Source organism: Macaca thibetana, chromosome 2 (assembly GCF_024542745.1).
Source record: "Macaca thibetana thibetana isolate TM-01 chromosome 2, ASM2454274v1, whole genome shotgun sequence".
In the NCBI taxonomy this organism is placed as follows: Eukaryota; Metazoa; Chordata; class Mammalia; order Primates; family Cercopithecidae; genus Macaca; species Macaca thibetana.
Genome location: NC_065579.1, coordinates 74554374 through 74577688, shown reverse-complemented (window position 1 = coordinate 74577688; position 23315 = coordinate 74554374). Strand labels below are relative to the sequence as shown.

Sequence of the window (23315 nt, the reverse complement as noted above, 5' to 3'; positions counted from 1 at the left end):
TTATTCATTCTTTTCTGCCACATTCACCATGGAGGGCAAAACCTTAGAACACTATGTAGGCCCACTTCAGAGCTGAATCACTTCTACCTTGTTCCCTAGTGCAGATAGCTTATTTGTGATGTGCTCAGGAAAATAGATTCATTAATGGAAATGGGCTCCCCTCCATAACCTCACTTTTATGGAAAAAAAAAAATTGGAATGCACTAGGTTACTAATAACAATTAAGGGATAACTCCTAAAAGCCAAAGTGTCCTGTTCTGCCAAAATCTGTCTCCACAAAAGCTTTTCAATCAACATCCCATTCCCATTCTTGCTCTGAAGTTACTGCCATCATTTTATGACCCAGAGCACATGAGAGAGTGCAAAATGTTCTTTCTGACAGACCAGATCCAGCCCAGAGAGAGGGAAAAGCAAAGGCAAAGACTTGAACAGGGAAGAGTGGAACTGGCAAGAGGCAAAGCCTTCCCATAGGACAAGGACAGGAGGCTTGAGCTTCCTGTGCTGTCAGAATGGTGTTAGCAAAAGATGAGAAGAGAAGGGTCTGAGAGGTAGCAGTGGCATTATAGCTAAGGCAATCGTAGTTTCACAAATGCTCTCCCAGATCTCAAGGCCCAAAGGTAGAGTGTTGTTAAAAAATAGCAAAGGAAAATGGCAGAGGAACACTTGACAGTTAGGTGGGGCTTGGGCTCTGGATTCAAACACAGAGAACTTTCACAAACTTGACAAGACCTCTCTTTTTGCTTTCTAGTTAAACCCAAATAGTCAATGCAAGCCATCAATCTTGTGATGTTCCACTCCCACCTCTTTCTCTACCACCCAAACCCAAGTCTCAGATTCCAACATTAAGAGAAAGTGCCAATCTTATGCCCACTCATTCGCTGAAGAAATTCCAAACCAGAGCATGCCCATTAACACTGAACAGGCTGAGAAAACAGCCGGCCTTGGCTGTCCCTCCCAGGCTGTCTTTGAAAGGGTAATTGCTATGGATGGGCCTCATTGCCACATGGGAAAGAGAGGGGCCAGAGAGGTAACTGGGCCTTCTTCCGAGGACAAAGGCCAGAAATAAACAGGAAAAAACAGCAGCACCCAGGCACCAGGTCTTTAATATACATTACCACTATCAAAATTTACACCTGTGCACCAGCTTAAACTTCATTGACCTGGAGGACAAAGGGTAGGGAAAGGGGCAAAAATGGATGCTAGACCCTTCCTCCTACAGCCAGAATATCAACAGACCTAAAACTGAAAGAGAAATTTTCTAGCTTTTCACTTTAATAAAGTTAGGAGTTAACTTCCTCTAGACAGTGGCTAAAGGAAAAAAATTATTAAGATACCTCTTTGAGTGATGCGGATACTGATGGGGTGATTTTTAAAGTCTTTTGCAGATCTCCAGCACAAGCCTCTGCTAGTTGATCTCACGGTAGAAGAAGGTCAAAGATTAAAGGTTATTTTTGGTTCACACACTGGTTTCCATGTAATTGATGTTGATTCAGGAAACTCTTATGATATCTACATACCATCTCATGTAAGTACCCAGAAGTAGACTTCCAAGGGCTCTGTGTACAACAGCCTGCATGTAGAAAGAGATTTGTTTTGCACAGTTTTAGTAGAAGTCATGCAAACTTTACTAACCAGCAGACGGACTTTCGTTCTTCATTAAGTATACTGCTTTTAATAACTAAAATACATAAATTTAATTTACATGACTTCCTAAAACTGGAGAATACATAATAGAGATCATTTGGCATTTACATGTTGTCTCTTTGGACTTTAGATTAAAATGAATATGATATTTTTCTTTCAAGAGCATGAATTATATTCGGTAGACAAGTTTCCACATTCAGTTTTTGAAGGGAAATTGGTTCATTTTATGTTAGAGAAAGCCAATGGTCAGGTACTAATTTATTGGAGAAAATTCTTTTTTTTTTGCTATCTTTAGTTCCTTACTTCAGCTTGAGGGCAGCGTGGTATAGTGGAGTCAGACACAGGGGCGCTCATACTCTGGCTCTAGCATGTATTAGCTTTGCAATAATGGACACAGTAGGCAGCCTCTCCAATCCTCAGCTTTCACATCTGTAAAATATGATAAAAAGACTTATCCCATAGGATTATCATTAGTATTAAATGAGGTAATGGATCTAAAGCAGTTGGTACAGGGTCCTGCAAATTATGTATCTTACTAGCCCTAAAATATTCATATTACTATCCTGACATATTGCTTGAAACATAACTGTTAAAGGGAAATGCTGCACATGGATTCACTTATTAGGATCAGTGTAGTGTAAATTGTGTGTCCTGTGTGTAATTCCAAGGCTAACATACAGGAGAAACTATCAGGAATGTTTGAAGCTACTGCTGACTGGTATTTTGAGAATTTGAGGACTTTATTCTAATGAAATGCAATAACTAAAAGAAGTTGTTTTAGTATATTACATACACACACACGATTGCCATTCATTGCTGCATTATTACAGCTTTTAACTCATGTGTATGTGGGTGAACACAAGGATTCACAGCTCACATTCCTGGTGAGGCAGCTAAGGCATAACTATGATCATCCTCAACTCTCTTATTCCAATCCATCAAGCACATGTTGGTCAGCCATGGCATTCGCAACTACGGGGATCACAACATCACATTTCCTTTCCTAGAACAAATTAATATACACTGATTTCAGTAGTGATTTTTTTTTTTATTTTTTGAGACAGAGTCTCGCTCTGTCACCCAGGCTGGAGTGCAGTGGCGTGCCTTGGCTCACTGCAAGCTGTGCCTCCTGGGTTCACACCATTCTCCTGCCTCAGCCTCCCAAGTAGCTGGGACTACAGGCACCTGCCACCACGCCTGGCTTATTTTTTGTATTTTTAGTAGAGATGGGGTTTCACTGTGTTAGCCAGGATGGTCTCGATCTCCTGATGTCGTGATCTGCCCATCTTGGCCTCCCAAAGTGCTGGGATTACAGGCATGAGCCACTGTGCGCAGCAATAGTGATTTTTTTAAATGACTGGTAATTCTAAATATTTTTTCTAACCAAGCCATGAATTATTCTGCCATTTGGACACCCAGATAGGTTATTTTTTTTTTCACAGATTATTTTGATAGGAGTTCATTTGACCCCACTTAAGCCATCTCCATTAGATTCAGCTGGCTTACATTCTCCTCATCTTTTTTTGGAAGTAGTTGTGCTAATAGAAAACACATTAATTTCAACATCAGCAAGATGTACACAAATCCCAACTCTACTAACAAATACTAGCACAGCTTTGGTCAAGACACAAAGCCCTTCTGAGATGCAGTTTCCTCATCTGTAAAAAAGCTATCTACGTTGGGGAGCTATTCTGGGTGCTAGAAATTATATATGTAAAGGGCCCCATGATTGGCACATAGTAGGTGTGTCATAGATTTACATGCTGTTTTTAGGAACAGATAAATTGAATTTTTAATCTAGTGACTAAGTTTGATTTGCCAGGGTATTTTACAAGTCAGTGGTTAAATTAAAGCAAATTTCAGTCTTTAGGGTGACAATGAAAATAAACAAAAACCTCTTTTTTGCAGTTCTTAGAGATGAATAGTCAAAGTGTTGTTTTATTTTTTAAAAGAATAATGCTTGGCCTTTCTTTGTCTTCTAGATTCAGGGCAATATCACTCCTCATGCTATTGTCATCTTGCCTAAAACAGATGGAATGGAAATGCTTGTTTGCTATGAGGATGAGGGGGTGTATGTAAACACCTATGGCCGGATAACTAAGGATGTGGTGCTCCAATGGGGAGAAATGCCCACGTCTGTGGGTAGGTTAACCATTCCTTATCTCCTTCAGCAGTTACACCCCCCAAATGAAACGAAAACCAAGAAATGTGAAACAACCATTTGATTCCACACCAAAAAAAAAAAAAACAGTCTGTGAATAACTCTTGTAAGACTTGCTTTGTCCATTTATCTCAAGTCGTTTGTCATTTTTGTGGTTAAGATGTGAACAGATGCTGTGAGTTATTGCCCATCTAATGTTTTTAATGCAGTTTTGGAAATTCCTTTTGACAGCCTACATTCATTCCAATCAGATAATGGGCTGGGGCGAGAAAGCTATTGAGATCCGGTCAGTGGAAACAGGACATTTGGATGGAGTATTTATGCATAAGCGAGCTCAAAGGTTAAAGTTTCTATGTGAAAGAAATGATAAGGTAAATCCGTTTCAACATTTGCATTAGTGTTTGCATTTTAAGAGACCACCAGGTACCTGTGAAACCTTCATTTTCCTTTATACTGATTTGAATCACATCTGTGTTAAACAATCAATATTATCTTGAAATGGCATTATTTGGTTTGATCCATGTGAACACTCAATATATTATTCACATGTCAAAAACTACATAAAAACATCTAGAAATTTCTTGTAAACTTCTTAGAAATTTTTGTGGCTTGAAGGCCTTATGATGACTCAGCAGACACCACAAATTCTCCTAAGCACTTAGAGCAGTTGGCCCATCATTAATCATCTCACAGTGGGTCAACTTTATACTTCCACTTTTAGACTTTTCACAAAGTCACTTTCAAGACCTAACCAATCACCTTATATTCACCTTTAAATCCAAAACATTTGACATGTAGAAATATAAGCTTTTTTAAAATGTCACCCATTCCTTAAGGAACTCACAATCACAAACTCAACTAGTGCCATGTCTTGTGTCATTCCAGCCATGTTTCTTCTGAAATGTCATAGGTGAACTGTTTTCCAGTGAAATTAGCTGTGTCCGTCTGGCATGATCAGTCACCTCAGAGGAGTATTCTGCAGCAGTACTGCTTCTCCCTTACCCTCCCTATAGAGTAACCCTGAGGTTTTAGTAGCTAAGCCGTATTGCATTTGTGAATTCATCCTTTGTGGCTGTGGCCAACATAGAAATGCTGTCCCCAAAGCCACAGACATAAACGCCTATAGAAAAACAGTATGATGGGTTGAATTTTTGTACATCCCTTTGTCCACCCCAGTTCCTCAAAGGTCAGGTTGGTCTTAGTTCAACCCTGGTGATGTGGGCCTAAACTATATTCAACCCCGGCCCACTACTCTGACCTAATGTGGTCTGGGTGGACAGTAGCTGCAGGTGGCAAAGATGGTTCCAGCCATTTAGTTTCCCAGAAAACAAACCTAACCTAGTAAAACTCTAGCTCCTACCTAGTCTCTAAGAATCAAAAAACTAGGAGTAATCTGGGTATGGATACCCACACTCCAATTGAAAACCTACCCTAGCAGGCCTGTTCCAAGCCATGCCACACCCTTAGGAGTAGGCTGGGACCACACCAGTGTCTGGAACCCAAAGTTTAGAGCCAGGGGCACACAACTTGGAGGGAACAGCAGCCCTTTCTTTTCTTCATTGTGGTTTTCCATGGGCCCTCTCTGTCCTCCATTTTGATTCATTGACCCTGAGAGTAGCATTACTTTCATATGTAGCATTAGCTGAATGTCAAGCATTTCCACAGACCTTCCTAAGAAGTTGTTGAGAGACAGCATTCTTCTGAAGAAGCTGTAGAAATGAAGTAGCAGACTTTATACTAGTGACAAAAGCAAATGCCTCGGACCAAAGTTAGGTATTAGCTGACTGAAGGGCTAGGCCACAGCCCAAAATATTACTTTCCTGGGACAGTGGGTCTTTTATATTTAACATTCAGCTCAAGCAAGCAGTAACCCAAATTTTTCTTGCATTTGTCAGTTGTTTGATAAAATGACTTAACAGACTCAGACCTAATGGACTGTGGTTCTACTTGTTAATGCTATGATCTCATTTGCCCTGGGATATGCCACCATCAGCAGAGAAACCGAGCGTTAACTCTTGAAATGCCAAAATGAGTAGGCATTAAATACCTTGCCCTGACCACAGTATTTAATGTTTTTATCTTAAATTTTAAAAATTGAAATCTGAAATTGTATAACAGTAGGCCTAAAACTCCCCCTTGACTTTGAGAATTTGAAGGAATTCCCTTCCTTCCTGAAGTCTACTTTCTTGTCATTTATGGGTGAGAGAAGGGAAGCTTCTGTGCCTTTCTAGAAATTAACAAAGAACCTGTTGGCTCCTAGGCCAGAAATCCAGCATGTTATCCTAGCATGAAACTCCCTTTTAAAAAGCGAACACTGAAAGAGATGTTACAAATGAAGATACAGCCCCTTCAGCATGTCTGGAGACCAATACCACAATAAGGAGTAACAACAACCATAGGAATAAAGGCAGGAGTTTTTACGTAGGATGCACGATATCCAAAGGGACTTTATAAACACAGGCCATTGAGTCTTAAGACCTGACACATGGCAAGGATAGGACATGTGAGAGAAAAATGGATGGACGGTTGAAGAAAAGAGGGGAAAAGACCATGCAGTTGAACTAACTTCTTTTTAATTTCAAACAGGTATTTTTTGCATCCGTGCGATCTGGAGGAAGTAGCCAAGTGTTTTTCATGACCCTCAACAGAAATTCCATGATGAACTGGTAACAGAAGAGCACTTGGCACTTATCTTCATGGCGTTATTTCTAATTTAAAAGAACATAACTCATGTGGACTTATGCCAGTCTAGAGGCAGAATCAGAAGGCTTGGTTGAACATATCGCTTTCCCCTTTTCCTCTCCCTCCGCCCCTCCCAATACAGTCCATCTTTCAATGTTGCAGCCTGGTTGAGAAGGAGAGAAAAAGGTGGCAGGAATTTCCAGGAGATCCCCAAGAATGCTGCCTTGTCTGTGGACAAAGATGGACCATGTGCCCTTCAGAGTTAGGGATAGAAACAAATATTGTGTGCTCTTAAAATGATTAAGCTGTGTTATGGTGGGTTTTCAGGTTTTTACCTTTTTTCTTTACCCCTTTACTCTGTAAGAATGGGGAAAGAATGCATACTGAGAAAATGAGTCTGTTTTTAATTCTGTCTGCCTACTAGTTTTAAGTATATGGTATGTTGTAAAATTTCCAGTTTCCAGTGATGAGAGACAGCACAATAAATGTACCTTATCTCCTTACGCTGAAGGCCATAACTACATAGTGGGGTAATTTAAGAACTCTCTTGCCTTCACCAACCCAAAAGGTTGCTTTTTGATAGCAACTGGCTAATGAATTTTTAAAAGAGAAGAAAAATACTAGTTTTCCCCTCTTTTGGGAAATAGATTTTAAATGGCTAAACTACTAGCCTTAAAACTACTAGTCTAATAAAATCAACTACCACTTTTGTGAATCTGACAGGCCGTATTTTTATATGGCCCTTTACAGAATGGAGTGTGTTGAATAGGATACTAATGCCATTGAGTTGAGCTGGCCTAGAGATTGAGGGATTCTCTAACACAACTTTCCCTCAGCTATTATGCAACAGATCAGGGCAAAAGATGGGATGACAGATGGGGTCAGACAGAAAGAGCTTCTGGGAAACAAGCTTACATATTCTTTTTTAAAATGCACAAAGCCCCCCCGCCCCCCCCCGCCGGCTAAGAGGTCACTTGGTTTGGGCTTCATTAGGACTGAGACTTTGTTGAGTTGTTTCTGGGAATTGGAGAGTGGATGATATTCAGGCTCTCAACATTCCCAGCGCTCTCCTGAGGGTGCCACTTTCTCAAGATGAAAACTGTGACTGAAAAAATTAATAATAAATGTTTCTGAGCTGCCTGTGTTCTCCCTGGGTGGGTGAGAGAAGGGACTAGACTCCTAAGCCTGCCTCAGATACAGGAGGCATCATTGGCTCCAATTTTAGAGAACTTGAAAGCAAGGCTTTGGACAAAATTTTGAGACCCTAATCACTTTACCTTCCTCCAAATTACCCAACATATGGTAAACAACATTTGTGCAGAAATATGTATGTATTTAGTTCAGGTTGACTTGTGTCCTTATAAACTCTTACTCAAATGATTTGAACTTTTACGTGACTGGGATTTTTTTTTTCCAAAGCTACAAGCATGGCCGCCTGTGGTATCAAGGTGTTGCAAACAATATCTGTGTTGCGCTTCCTGTTTTAACCTACCTCGTTTTGTTTGTTTTTGTTTCACTGTTCATCACAGCAGTGTTATCTCCAGGAGACATATAGAGAGCTCAACTGGCAATCTCAGGTGCATTTAACAATTTTAAAACAAAACAGTAGTTGACCAAATTTTTCTTCTTAAAAAATTGGAGGTGGGGGGAATCCAATGACAAAAATTAATGTGGCTTGTTTCTGGAGAAAATAATTACTGTAAATGGATTAAAAAAAAAAAAAAAAAAAACTATGATCCTACTGATTTTGCCTAAATACACAAGCAGCTGATGTACTATTAATGAGAACAAAATACATGTTAGGAAAATTGAATTGAGTCATTTGAATCTAGTGGTTCGGGCAAGGTGGGGAAGAGAAGGGGAAACATTCTAGTTTCTGTATTACATTATTCCCCTCCTGAAAAGGTGGTTGTCATTTGCATTTATTTAAAGTAGGTAATATGCAGGAATGTAACTGAGGATTATCTTCAGGCACTCAGCAAGATATCCTCCTCATGGTCCCTTTAGCTCTCAAAAGCAATGAAATCCTCCTGTTCTCATTTTTACTGCTGTGATTGTGCTGCTGAACAATACTGTCTTCTCAAATTTCATGCCACAAATTCAGCAATAACTTTTTGGATTGAATTTCACAACTACTGTAATTGGATGCTGATGTGGACAAAATATATTGATTTCGATTTCATTCCCGAATGTGATTGCCACCAGCTCTTTATATTGCTGCTGTGGTATTTTAAACCAGAAGCTTCTTTAAATTATGTTGCAAACTGATCTTTGTTTTTATGTTTTGTTTTGTTTTTATTTCTAAGTGATAAGTTTGAAACACACAGCTTTAAATGATTTTTTTATTATGGGATTTTGGGTACAGTTAAGAAATAAAAGGGAATCATTGTGTTTAAACATAAGGTAGTTTGTGAATGTATTTTTTAAAATCTAGATTCATTGAAACAAATCATAAGAAAACAATATTAATGCAGTCTTGTTTACAGTATGTACAGTGACATAACATAGAACATGAGCTTTTCTGGTGCCAACAATAAAACACAGACGTTAAACATCAAGCCATGCCTTTTATATTTTTGTACTAATATTTTACACTGAGTACAAGGCAATTCCAAATTTAAAAGGGGCCCCCAGAAATCTGTGCTCTTTAAAAGATAGATATTTAAAGAATTCATTGAGGCTTTTATCTTCAAAAATAAAGTTCCCTCCAGCAAGACAGACCCCAGCCCTGACATAAGGAGGCCTAGAACATGCAGAATATATCAGAATGGTGTCCTTGTGTCTCATCCAAACATTTTGAATTGCCTTAATTCTTTTTGGGGGTAGGGGAGGAATGGTTGCTTTTCATCCATTTTTATAGCATCTCAACAACAACAAAAAATCTTTCCTTTTGATCTTTTTATAGGTGATTTTGTCTCTAGAAATTGGCTTATTTTATTTTTATTTTCCTACAAAGAGAAATTGGAGAAACTGAGCCCTCCCCTCAGAGTAAGTTTCACTAGATCTGCCAGTTCTTACAGCTCTAAATTAATAATCATCCAGTAAAATCTACTGAGCCTGCCCACACCATGGTCTGGGTCTGGGGTCTGACAGGTGACCATCATTCCTGGGGGCCACTCAAGGACACTGTAGCATGGATTCCTGCATCCAGTGGTGGCAGGAATGGATGCCCAGCGAAGTTCCTTCAAATAAGGAGGCTCTTCCCCCTGCCAGTTCCAGACAGACCACTGTCATACCACACAATACAAATGAAGACAGCTTTCACTAAGTTCCACATAAAATCAAACAGCTCTATTTTAGATCTCATTATTTTTCTTGGAGACTTCTAAACAATCCTTCAAGAAGACCTAGAACTATTATTTTTATTAAACAGGGTATATTAAGTTATGGGTGAAATCTCACAAGGCCACCTGGACAGGGGCTCCATTTTTCTAACACTTTGACAATGTTTTCTATGGTGCACTCCTAATATACTTTGCATCAAGTACATGTTTTTTAAAAACACCTTTGTTCCTGGTTGTCAAAACCTACTAACAATTTTTTGTCTGTTCTTGTGACTCATTGGTAATCGGTGTCTCTGGTCCCTCCTGTCCAGTAGATTAGAAAGATGTGAAATTCAAGCTAGAACCATTCTGGTTTTATCCACTGCCAGAAAAGGAAGTGGCTAAAGTCTCACATTCCACAAAGTTAAAAAAAAAAAAAAAAAAAATGCTTTCCCTACTATTTTGTGTACCAGTTCCCGTCACTGTATTCTTGAAACGTGGAAGAGCTCTTTGTGTTAACAGTGTGTGCTGTCTTTGAAAGTCTGCTTGAACAGGCATCACTTGCATTTGTGCTGATTGCTTTAAGATGTAAGATGTGCTACATTATTTTTAAGAAAGAAGATAGTTATTGATAAAACTTTAATTTTAACCTACTGCAGAAAAACATGAGAAAATCCACGGCATGCTGATAACAATTCTGAATGACCCTACTATGCTCTTTATATTCCAGAATCACCACTGATACCATGTTCTGATCATTTCAACAGTCTCTAACTTGCTAGTTACCTTTTAGTTCATTCTTCAAAAATTTAAATCTAACCAAATCAAGCAAAACATAACCAACCAACCAAAAACTGACCTCCCCTGAGACTACAAAGTTGTAACATAAATCTAAAATCCAGAAGTCTAAATTTGATTTAATTTACCTGCTAATATTTCTCATAAATGCCACTATATTTTCTCCTTGGTCACTATGTATCAGGAACCCTAAAGTTAGCTGTCCTTTCATGGATCTTAAATAAATTGGGTGTAAAATTGGTCCCAGCAAAGAAGAAAACCTCTTGAGACTTGGCAAGTTCAAAACTGACAATTTGTATATTTCTACCAAACATTTTCTAGGTTGTTTTTATTTCTACACCATAATTCTGGGAATTCTTCCATAGATAACTAGAATATTCAACAATTTGCTTAGCATTAAACAGTGTGAGGTCATAATCCTGTGCTTTGGACTTTATTCTTCTAGACCTGCCATTCCAGGAAGTGCTAGGATATACCAAAATAAAAATCCCCACAAACGCATTTTTAAACAAAAATTCCTGAGTAATATTTGGGTTTTTTAAAATCCAGATCAAAATCTTGGACTCTTCTGAGTCCATGATGATGAATGTTTGGGTGAAAAGTAGAAAATACAGTTAAAAATAAAAATGTCCTAAAGTTTATAGATTTTTGAGTTTGTGTACATATCTTTAAACTCACTCCTTGCATGATAGGGTTTGGTTTTAATGGTTTATTTTTATCAGCACCAAGTTGCATTGCACTATTGAGGCTGAACAAATGCTGCTGGAAAGGTGAGTTTTCATTTCTGGCAATGGATCATTATTTGTACATCGTAAATATCATGCCCAGCTACCCCTTTCCCTTATCTCTTTCCCTTGGGTAAATGTTAAGGAATAGCAATACTTATTATGGTATGTTTAAGAAACCTTGGACATTACCCTGAATCAAAATTTCAAATGTTAGGTTACAGCAGGAAACAAAAGATTACAACTTGAATGAGTTTTTTAAATTGAATGTTGTAAAACTATTTTTGAACATTTATTTGTGTTAATATAACTGTAGAGAGATGCCAAATGTGTAATATCAGAAGGGGAAACTACGATTTTGCTGTGCCTACAATTGTTTACATTTTTTAAATCTCCAGTTTTCAAAAGTATTTTAAATTGTCAAAAATTTGCTAAAACTGGATTGTAACCTCACCTGAGAATGAGAGAAGAAAATCTTCCTGGCATATTTTCCAGTCTGAAACTTTTGGTTACTTTCAGGTATTTTTTTTTCTTGCATACAAAAATCATCGAGAAAGTACTTTCTACAGTTATTCCAAGCATTCATTAAAAATGCTTTCATAGGTTTTCCCACATGGTCACTACCATGCCCTGGAATATAATATGCTATCTTTGTCAAAATATGAATAATAAAACATTAATAGTAGGATGCCTCCTTGTTCCTCATTGCCACTTCCAGACTGTTCTCCCTTCCTCCTCCTGAACACTCACTGTTTTGAAGCTGTTGACATCAGCCTCTCAAGTCCCTACATTACCCTATTTTACTCCTTCTCATTGCTCAAGAATTTTAGCTTTTGGCTCATTGTTGCTCTCTTTACCACCACCCTGTCATCATTCTTGATTATTTCAATACCCACTTAGACAGTCGTACAAATACCCTGGCTTCTCAGTTCCCTGGTCTTGACCAGTGAAACTTACCATTACTAATTACTACATCGGCTCCTTAAGTGAAAGCAGACAATTCTCATTGGCTCTAAGTACATCCCATTCAATCTCAGCAAATAAAGATAATTGCCCCAGAAACCGAATCCTCTCTTCTGCATCCCCTATTTTATCCTATTTCACTGCATTCTGCAGTGTATCTCGCTATGTTCTGTATGCTGCAGTATCTCCAGTCTTAAACACCCTCCTTGGCCCCATTACCCTGGCTAACTGAAATGGCCCAATAGTCCCATAGACAGTTGTTTTTGCTGTTAAAGCTTGAAACTTGTATTTGTTTTCCTTCAGTCCTCTCAAAAAATTATCAAAGAACTGGAACTCATCAGATCACAGCACCAGATGCCCTCTTGCCCCTCCCTAGTTCCTGTTTTCTTACACATTGTTACATTTCTTTCCTGCTATATAAATGCCTAGTTTTGGTCAGCCAGGGAGATGGATTTGAGACTGAGCTCCCATCTCCTTGGCTGCAGCACCCAACCAAAACAAAGCCTACTTCCTTGGCAATACTTGTCATCTCAGTGATTGGCTTTCTGTGTGGCAAGCAGCAGGACCTAGACCAAACCTAGTGTTTCGGTAACATAACTACTATCTTATTTATCTGCTTCTCTTCACAGAAAAACTCTCTAGGGGGAACTGTGTATACTTACCGTCCTAAATTTCTCTCCTCTCTTGGTCTTTTGAACCAACTCAAATCAGGCTTTCATCTCTACCACAGCGGCTCTTGCTAAGGACACCAGTGACCTCCATGCTTTCAATTGCAATGGTTAGGTCTCTGGCTTCATGCTGCTTGAGTTATCTGCAGTCTTTGACACAGTTAATAATTACTTCCTTCTTGAAATGCTTTCTCAGCTCTGGGACATCTTTCTCCTGTTCTCTCACCTTCCTGGCCACTCCTTCTCAATCTCCTTGGCTGACTTCTTGGAGTGCCCCAGTCCTGGGCATCCCCCTTCTAAGTGATCCCTCCCAGTCTTGGGGCTTTAAAAACTATACACTTACACAACACCCACATTTTAATCTCCAGACCCAATCTCTTTCCTGAATGCCAAATAAATCTGGCATAAAAGTATGTCTAATTTCCTATGAAGTACCTTCATTTGGACGTGTCATTGGCATCTAAAACTTGACATGTTCACCCATCAATACACAGTAGTCCTCTCTTAGTCATGGTTTCATTTTCCTTGGTTTCAGTTACCTGCAATTATCTGCAATCTAAAAATATTAAATTGAAAATTCCAGAAATAATTCCTAAGTTATAAATTGTGCACCATTTTGAGTACTGTAATGCAATCTTGCTCCATCCTGCTACATCCCACTCAGGACACGAATCATCCCTTTGTCCAGCATATCCGTGCTGTAAACACCACCTTCCCCTTAGTCACTTTGTAGCCATCTTGGTTATCAGACTGTCATGGTATCACAGTACGTGTGTTCAAGTAACCCTTATTTTACTTAATAATGGCCCCAAAGTACAAGAGTACTGTGCCTAATTTATATATTAAACTTTATCAGAAGTATGTATAGATAGGAAAAAAATACTATGTATAGGGTTCAGTATTATCCACAGTTTCTGGCATCCACACTGGGTCTTCAAACTCCCCCTCAGATAAGGGGTACTACTGAACTCCCACTGCAATCCTCCCTGTGCCAGTAAATGGCAGCTCCATTCCTTCACACCAGAAAATATTGTTATCCTTTACTTTTCGCTTTCACATACCACATCGAATCTATTCGTTTTTAAATCCTGTTTTCCCTAGTTTCAGAATATACCCACAATCCACTCTGGGTCCAAGCCACTTCTTGCCTGAGATGATGGTGTTAAAACATACCAGGTTATGCCACTTTTCTGCTAAAGTCCCTCAATACTTTCCCATCTCACCTGCAATGTCAACATCCTTACAGTGTCTATAAGGGCATTGTGATAATCTGTCCTACTTTTGGCCCCACCTCGGCTGCCACTGCCACTTCTCTGACCTCATCTACTAATTCTTTTGTCACTTTGCTAAAGTCACACTGGCCTCCTTGCTTCACCCAGAACACCCTCAAAGCATGTTCTGTCTCAGAGTCTTTGCCCTTGCTGTCTCTCAGTCTCAAAACTTCCCCCAGATGCCTACATAGCTGACTCCCTCCCTTCCTTCAGGTCTCTGTACAGATATTCCTTTACTGTCAGAGACCTGTGTCAAATAACTTCTCGTTCCCCCACTCATTTTCTGCTTCATTGCCTTTCATAGTACTTATCACCATATACTTTGCTTACTGGTCCATCTCCAGTGCTTTGAAGAATGCTTGGCAAATAGTAGTCACTCAGTAAATATTTGTTGGATGAAAGAATGAATGAAAATAATAACAGAGCTTTGGAATTTTTTAAAGGATAAAAAACTATATGATTAATTTCAGTTTCAAAAATAAAAAAAAAAACACTGTCTCCAAAGTTTATATCATAAAAGCATAGGTTTGATGTCACATAGAAAATAGAAAACCCTATAGATTTTCTTTCCTGGAAGGCTATTGTGGATGGAAGACACCGGGCTATGACCCTGGCTATACTTTCTTGCTCCATGAATCATCTTAACAGGCCAAGTTGCAAGATTGTAAGAGGGGCTGTCATATAGAACCATGAGAAAAGCAGTATTTCAAAACTCTTACATTTTTACAGATAATGATCCATTTTAAGCTATTGGCATTGCAATAAATGCAGTTATTGGATGTGGTTGAGATTCTGAATTTTGTTTTCTGGTCTAAATGTTCAAAAAACCATGACAATTTTTTTTTCTGAAACAAGAAGTAAACAGTGAAAGTATCCTCCTGCCAAATGCAGCTTGAAGATAGCCTAATGACATTTGGGTCTTAACAATCTTCCAACGACAACAATTCTGCCTCTCTGGGAAGCCTCTAACATCTGTATATATTCAGCTCCACCGAATGTTGCATGAAGTTTCATTGTAGAAAACTGACACATGCCTTCTGATTAATCTGTTGTTTCACTCAGTCTTGTAAAGGGCACACCCTGTAGTTTCCGTTTGTTCAACCATGTATTTTCCTGCTCACTTAATAAATCTTTTTTAAAAATAAAGAAGGAAGATAATGAAATGATGTCATATGAAGCAATATAACAGTGAAAGAATTTTTTTTTTTTTTGGTCCTCATTACTTTTTGTGTCTTTTCACAAATCTGTTAAGGATAGTGAGTAATTCATGCTAAAGAGCCAGGATCAAGGTCTTAACCTTTCCAGGACCAAAAGCATTTTGGAGTTCCATGGTGCTTAGTTACAGACTCCTGAGGTCCTCATGAAAAATGCAGGACATTAGTTTCAGGGATAGATGGAAAATACGAAAAAGATGCTAAGAAATAGGACAAGGTGTCACAGTCATTGTGAACAATCTAGATTATCACAAACTCCAGTTAAGATACAAAAACATTTTCAAAATGAGTTCTCTGTATGTGAAAAAAAAAAAATATTTGAGTGTTGGTTTTAAAATTGTCACTCAACAGTTTAAATACATGTTTTTATATTTTCATAAGCAACTAAATCCATGTTCTATGACATTAACAATTTGATATAGGGTCATCTCCCTTCCAAAATCAGTCATCTTCATTTTCAAAGTTCAATGTTAATTTACCCATAAAGTCATGAGCACAGGGATCAGCAGCATCACAGTCTGACGAACATTTTCAGCATGGTACCCAGTGCTCCATGGATCTCAGGTTATCTTTTATTATTATTATTATTTTATTTTTATTTTTTTTGAGACGGAGTCTCGCTCTGTTGCCCAGGCTGGAGTGCAGTGGCCAGATCTCAGCTCACTGCAAGCTCCGCCTCCTGGGTTTATGCCATTCTCCTGCCTCAGCCTCCCGAGTAGCTGGGACTACAGGCGCCCGCCACCTCGCCCAGCTAGTTTTTTGTATTTTTTAGTAGAGACGGGGTTTCACCGTGTTAGCCAGGATGGTCTCGATCTCCTGACCTCGTGATCCGCCCGTCTTGGCCTCCCAAAGTGCTGGGATTACAGGCTTGAGCCACCGCGCCCGGCCATCTTTTATTATTAAACCCATTTAATAAGAGAGATGGCAGTTGAAAAATTGAAGGATTTAGAGCTAGAAGGCATCACTGGAGCAGAAAGAAACAGCATAGCCTTCAGGTCAACTTGATACTCTTCCCCCATCTCATTCCTTCTCACTGGAATAGCCATTCATAATTGGAAGCCTAGACAGCTCAGGCCAAAGTTATCATTAGTCCAAGGAAAAATGACCAAAAAGGACAGCATAGTGAGTTTTCTATAAAAGCTCATTTAAAGATCGTCTTATTTGGAGATGGTGTGCCCTCATTTTAGTGTTACAATGTATTTGAAAGCTGATGCTGATAATAAATGGCTATTTTATTAAATGCTCTAGTTTGGCAAAATTAAAAGTTTACAGTTTTGTTCTTCACAAGATTTGGGGTTGAGTGGGTGTATTATTAGTCCATTTAATCATTACTGATAAAGACATACCCGAGACTGGACAATTTACAAAACAAAGAGGTTTATTGGACTTACAGTTCCATGTGACTGGGGAGGCCTCACAATCATTGTGGAAGGTGAAAGGCACGTCTCAAATGGCAACAGACAAGAGAAGAGAGCTTGTGCAGGGAAATTCCAATTTTTAAAACCATCGGATTTTGTGAGACTTATTCACTATCATGAGAACAGTACAGGAAAGACCTGCCCTCATGATTCATTCCCTTCCCACCAGGTCCCTCCCACAACACATAGGAATTCAAGATGAGATCTGGGTGGGGACACAGCCAAACCATAACAGTCTGTCCCTGGCCCTTCCCAAATCTCATGTCCTCACATTCAAAACAAATCATGCCTTCCCAACAGTCCCCCAAAGTCTTAAGTCAGCATTAACCCCAAAGTCCACAGTCCAAAGTCTCATCTGAGAGAAGGGAAGTCCCTTCCACCTGGGGCCTGTAAAATCAAAAGCAAGTTAGTTACTTCCTAGATACAATGGGGGTACAGGCATTGGGTAAATAGTCATTCCAAATGGGAGGAGTTGACCAAAACAAAGTGGCTATAGGCCCCATGCAAGTCCAAAATCCAGCAGAGCAGTCAAATCTTAAAGCTCCAAAATGATCTCATTTGACTCCATGTGTCACATCCAGGTCATGCTGATGCAAGAGGTAGGTTCTCATGGTCTTGGGCAGCTCCACTCCTGTGGCTTTGCAGTGTCCAGACACCCTCCCAGTTGCTTTCATGGGCTGGCATTGAGTGTCTGCGGCTTTCTCAGGCGCACAGTGCAAGCCATTGGTTGATCTACCATTCTGGGGTCTGGAGGACAGTGGCCCTCTTCTCACAGCTCCACTAGGTGGTGCCCCAGTAGGGACTCTGTGTGGGGGCTCTGACCCCACATTTCCCTCCCACACCGCCCTAGCAGAGGTTCTCCATGAGATCCCCACCCCTGCAGCAAACTTCTGCCTGGGCATCCAGGTGTTTCCATATATCCTCTGAAATCTAGGTGGAGGTTCCCAAACCTCAACTGTTGACTTCTGTGCACCCACAGGCTCAACACCACATGGAAACTGCCAAGGCTTGGGGCTTCCAACCTCTGAAGTAATAGCCCAAGCTGTACTTTGGCCTCTTTTAGTCACAGCTGGAGCAACTAAGACAAAGGGCACCAAGTCCCTAGACTACACACAGCAGAGGGACCCTGGGCCTGGCCCACAAAACTATATTTTCCTCCTAAATCTCTGGGCCTGTGATAAGAAGGGCTGCTGCAAAGGTCTCTGACATGACTTGGAGACATTTTCCCCATTGTCTTGGGGATTAACATTTGGCTCCTCATTACTTAGGCAAATTTCTACACCTGGCTTGAATTTCTCCTCAGAAAATGGGATTTTTTTTCTCATTGCATTGTCAGGCTGCAAATTTTCTGAACATCCATGCTCTGTTTCCCTTTTAAAACTGAATGCCTTTAACAGCACCCATGTCATCTCTTGAATGATTTGCTGCTTAGCCAAATACCCTAAATCATCTCTCTCAAATTCAAAGTTCCACAAATCTCTAGGGCAGGCAAAATGCTGCCAGTCTCTTTGATAAAACATAACAAGTCACCTTTGCTCCAGTTCCCAAGTTCCTCATCTCCGTCTGAGACCACCTCAGCCTGGATTTCATTGTCCATATCATTATCAGCATTTTGGTCAAAGCCATTCAACAAGTATCTAGGAAGTTCCAAACTTTCCCACATGCTCCTGTCTTCTGAGCCCTCCAAACTGTTCCAACCTCTGCCTGTTACCCAATTCCAAAGTCACTTCCACATTTTTGGGTATCTTTTCAGCAGTGCCCCACTCTACTGGTACCAATTTACTGTATTAGTCCATTTTTACACTGCTGATAAAGACATACCCAAAACTGGGCAATTTACAAAATGGGCAATTTACAAAAGAAAGAAGTTTATTGGACTTACAGTTCCACATGGCTGGGGAGGCCTCACAATCATGGCAGAAGGCAAAAGGCACATCTCACATGGCAGCAGACAAGAGAAGAGAGCTTGGCAGGGAAACTTTTTTTAAAACCATCAGATTTTGTGAGACTTATTCACTATCAAAAGAACAGCACAAGAAAGACCTGCCCCCATTATTCAATCACCTCCCATGGAGTCCCTCCGACAACACATGAGAATTCAAGATGAGATTTGGGTGGGGACCCAGCCAAACCATATCAGTGGGGGAAACTTCAGTTTTCTTGTTGAAATTTTTCCTAGCTAGTAAAATCTAAAAACATATGGTAACAACTGCTGTAGAGAACTTTTATAAAAGTCCAGACCTTATTTCAGTATAGAAATATACTGCCCATCTCAAAAATTGATAGGAAAAAACCAAGAGCATCACCCAGCACTGGAAACAAAGCAGACACCCTGCCTGGTGTCCACGATTTAGAGTTATTTAGCTGTACTTCATCAAGCAAGTGGAATTTTAAAAAGCTCTACAGGCTTTAGTGCCACTACAGTGGATATGCTGTGAAACAGAAGACACAGTAAAACTCAGAAGTCATAAGCTAACTGGATCCTAGTTACCTCATTTGCCAAAAGAATTCATTCCCAATTTTTAAAAGTATGAGTTCACCTCCTATCTACCCAGAAACAGAAAAGCAACAAAAAGTTTAGTAACACATTTAAATAAAGCTGCATTTTATAAGCCACATTCATTTTTAAAATAATTACTTATACATATGAATCATGTATTTAGTCTAAAAACAATGCCTGGTATACAGATGGGGTGTTGGACCCCTTGATATAACACCCAACCCCCAGTCTTGCTGAAGTCCCTAGCCCATGGTTTGGAAAATGTTTAATTGTAAATATTTTCCCTGAGAATCCTCTTTTTGTTTTGGTTGTGTTTTATGGCAGTGTTTTAATGTGGATAACATGTTAATGGTCGTTGTTTCAGCTCATTTTAATCAGGCTGCCCTTATCACCTTTAGATGTCAGAGAATTCAATATCATCATCATATTTTTTTTACCATTTATATGCCATCTTATTTTTTAAAACATTTGAGGCAGCTATAATCTGGCTTCTGAGGAGCCACTAAAGCAGTATATACTATCTACGTGAAGAAAAGCAAAGTAGCCATTTATCTATTAGCTGTCTATTCTATAACAGGCCTCACACTGGATGCTGAGGCAGAAAGAGCTGATGGAGAAATGATCTCCCTAAGTTGCAAGGGAGATGAGGAAGGCAGAAGACATGTACAGAGACAATGACAAAAAGCAGAGTCAGTCATTTGAGGATTTCAAGGATTGCATGGAACAAAAAGGAAGGAATATGGCCTTCAGAAGACATTGGGAGAGGAAAAAAAAAGAGAAAGGCTTTCCAGCCAGAGGGAGCAGCTTGAACAAAGGCACAGAGTAGAAGAGCATGTGGGTAGAGAAAGGGGAAATCATTCAATATGACTAGAGAAAGTGCTAATGGAGCAGGAAATTTGACAACAATAATGTTGTGACAACATTACAACAAATTTAGTTTAAAGATCTTAATTGACTTTCATTCTCAGTTTTAGAATTGGGCAGCCCTCACTCAAGACCAGAACAGGTTTAAAGAACTCTGGGCCTGCAAAGTGGTCAGATGACATTATGGACAGAAAACAACAGTAACAGCTTACTCAGTGTTTTTCCTCACTTGAATCAGCTGGCGGCCGATCAGTTGAAATTAAACTGCTGTGATTGCCTAAGACTCAGCCACGTGTTGCAAGAGTATACTCCTAAGATAGAACTTCAGTTAATCTATGTACCAAGCCAGATTTCAGTCTGCCATGTAAAGCCTCAAGCACAGAGGTATCCTCAGGCTTAAACTTAATTCAACAATGTATAGCATTCCCTCTTGATTCCTATGCCCAACCTCCTGACATATGCCACAGGGCTTTCCTCATTCAGCCAGTGGCCTGACCTCTGGTGGGCAATGTTTGGCGAATGAATAACACCATTTATTAGGAATGGCCAAGATTACCACGTGTTGGTAGTAGTAGCTCCCCATCCCACCCTCACCCCCAACTTCTTTCCCCATGAGTGAATCATTTTGTGCATACAATTCTAGGCATCTTTTTAGTTGCTTCCTATAAAACTAATCCTTCAAATTTCCTTGCTGAACCTCAGCTTTGATGCATGAAGCTGTTGTATGGTCCTACTAACCCAAACTTTTCTGATCATACGAATCACCTGAGTGCTTGTTACTAAGGCAAACTTCTTGACCATCCTCATCCTGCCGTGAGCAGGAATCTGTCCTTTTGATGCCCATAGTCCTAGACAACCTCCAATCACAAACTTGAAGAAACACTACACTTCTGGAGTTTTTCCTTCTGCTCTGAACAATTCTGCATTTTTCCAGCCTATATAGACATCAAAAGTTATGTCCAAACAACCACCTCTTTCTCATGTTGTACAGGCATCTTAGTGGCCATCATTTGTCCCAAATAGGGCTTTTAGAAGAAAGGTTAGAGTCTGCTGGACCAGCTACTGGGGCTATCTGGCCCATTGACCTTGCTCCTCATCTACATTTAAACCTCCTGGATGGGCTTCATCACTGGGGGACACACCCCTCCTGGCAGCTGGGAGCTCTGCTGTCCATCACCAGGCCTAAGTTTCCTCAGGGATTCTACACTGTAACATGTTACCTCTGCTCAGAAGACTGCTAAGGACACAAGACACCCACCTGCTCTTATAGGCAGAGCATTTTCTTCTTTTTTCTGGAAATTAATAATATCTTTTTTTTTTAACTCCCTGAAAAGCACATTTTATTGCTATTATTTCTGCCTTATTTTCATATACTTTGCTCTACTTATATTGCTTTTAACTATTTTTATTTTTTCATGTTTACCCCCTTCTGATTTGTCATTTTCAAACATTTATTTTTACCATCTTTTTTATTGTCTCTTAGTCTTAGGTTGAGATTTAAAAATTTATTACTACTTATTTACTAACACTTATTTTTAATACATGTCTTCTGATTTCTTTTGGCTTAGCTATTTACTGTTTTGTACTTGCTTTTGCTTTGTCTCTTATTTGATAGCCGTCAATTCCTACTTCTTTGTGACTTTGAATTCTTCATACTTCACTTTCCTTATTCTTCGAATATTTTATGCTTAAATTTCTGAACTTCACTTTGTATGTTACTTGTTTTTAATCCTCTTTCTCTTTTTATTTACATTTTATCTATAAGTTTTTGTTGTTGTTGCTGGTGTTTTTGAGACGGAGTTTCACTCTTAGACCCAGGCTGGAATGAAGCAGCGCGATCTTGGCTCCCTGCAACCTCGGTCCCCCAGGTTCAAGCAATTCTCCTGCCTCAGCCTCCCGAGTAGCTGGGATTACAGGCACTTGCCACCATGCCCACCTAATTTTTGTAGAGATGGGGCTTTGCCATGTTGGCCAGGCTGGTCTCAAACTCCTGACCTCAGGCGATCCACCTGCCTCTGCCTCCCAAAGTGGCAGGATTACAGGCGTGAGCCACTACACCTGATAATAGATAATAGATAATAGATAGGATTATCTATAAGTTTTTAATCTATACTTATGTTCTTTTTTACTCTTAAGTTTTTGGTTTGTTTCATTGGTTTCATCTATTCCTTGCATGTTCTAATTATGTTTTAATCAGGTATGCTAATTATTTTTTCATCACATTTTAAATTTTTTCTCCCTAATTTTAATTTAGAGCTCATCCTATTTAACTACCTCCTTTTATGAATGGAGACACGGAGACTAAGAGAGAAATAACTTGCTCAGGAACTCAGGGTGGGGGAGTTGTGGAATCTAAATAAGAAGCCCGCTCTTTTGATGACCAGTCTAGCGTTTCTTTCTATCAAACTACTCCAATAACAATGACTGGATGAAGAAAAATGACTCTTCTTTGAAATAAAGAAAACCTGAATAGCATCTCACCAAAGAGCATTTAGTCCCTAAGACATTAAAATCAAGGGTGTAAATGTCAGTGACAGCAGCCCAGGAAAGGTTGTTCCTTGGCCTTTAACTAAAAGAAAAGGTGAAAACAAAGTGAAAAAGAGAAAGTTAAGAAGTGGGACATTATTCCTGAAATATATGGAAGAATAAAATCTTAAGTCAGAGCTTGATGACCATAAACAAATCGCTCTCCAAGCATCTGTTTTCTTCTTTCTAACGTAGGGATAATGAGATCATTCCTGCCTGCCTCACAGTTGTGCTGTGTTTCCAAATCAGATCTTTGTAAACTTTGTACACAGTTTTCTTATAATATGCCCATAAAATCCAAGAGAAAGTTTAGAAAATACTTATGTAAAAAGAATACCATTGCTAGTTTTAAAACAAGCTTGTCCCACCTGCAGCCCCGAATGGCTTTGAATGCAGCCCCACACGAATTCATAAACTTTCTTAAAACATTATGATTTGTTTTCCAATTTTTTTTTTTTTTTAGCTCATCAGCTATCATTAGGTATATTATGTGTGGCCCAAGACAATTATTCTTCCAGTGTGGCCCAGGGAAGCCAAAAGATTGGACACCCCTGTTTAAATAAAATGTGTAGTATATATCTAAAGAGGGAAAAATAGATTATATACACACACTTGTTG

General features: G+C 39.4%; 1 protein-coding gene and 1 long non-coding RNA gene across 11 annotated transcripts in view; one reads left to right on the top strand and one right to left on the bottom strand.

Moving 5' to 3' along the window:
* Positions 1–9045, top strand: part of TNIK (TRAF2 and NCK interacting kinase) — a 408855-nt gene extending 399810 nt beyond the window's left edge. For all 9 annotated transcript variants that reach the window (XM_050780052.1, XM_050780051.1, XM_050780046.1 and 6 more), the window contains 4 exons: positions 1376–1525; positions 3627–3786; positions 4037–4176; positions 6392–9045. In XM_050780052.1, the coding sequence (XP_050636009.1) occupies positions 1376–1525; positions 3627–3786; positions 4037–4176; positions 6392–6475 (534 nt within the window). In that variant the 3' untranslated portion in view covers positions 6476–9045. The remainder of the gene's footprint in view (positions 1–1375; positions 1526–3626; positions 3787–4036; positions 4177–6391) is intronic.
* Positions 1–23315, bottom strand: part of LOC126948365 (uncharacterized) — a 72248-nt gene that overhangs the window by 14726 nt on the left and 34207 nt on the right. The window lies entirely within an intron of this gene.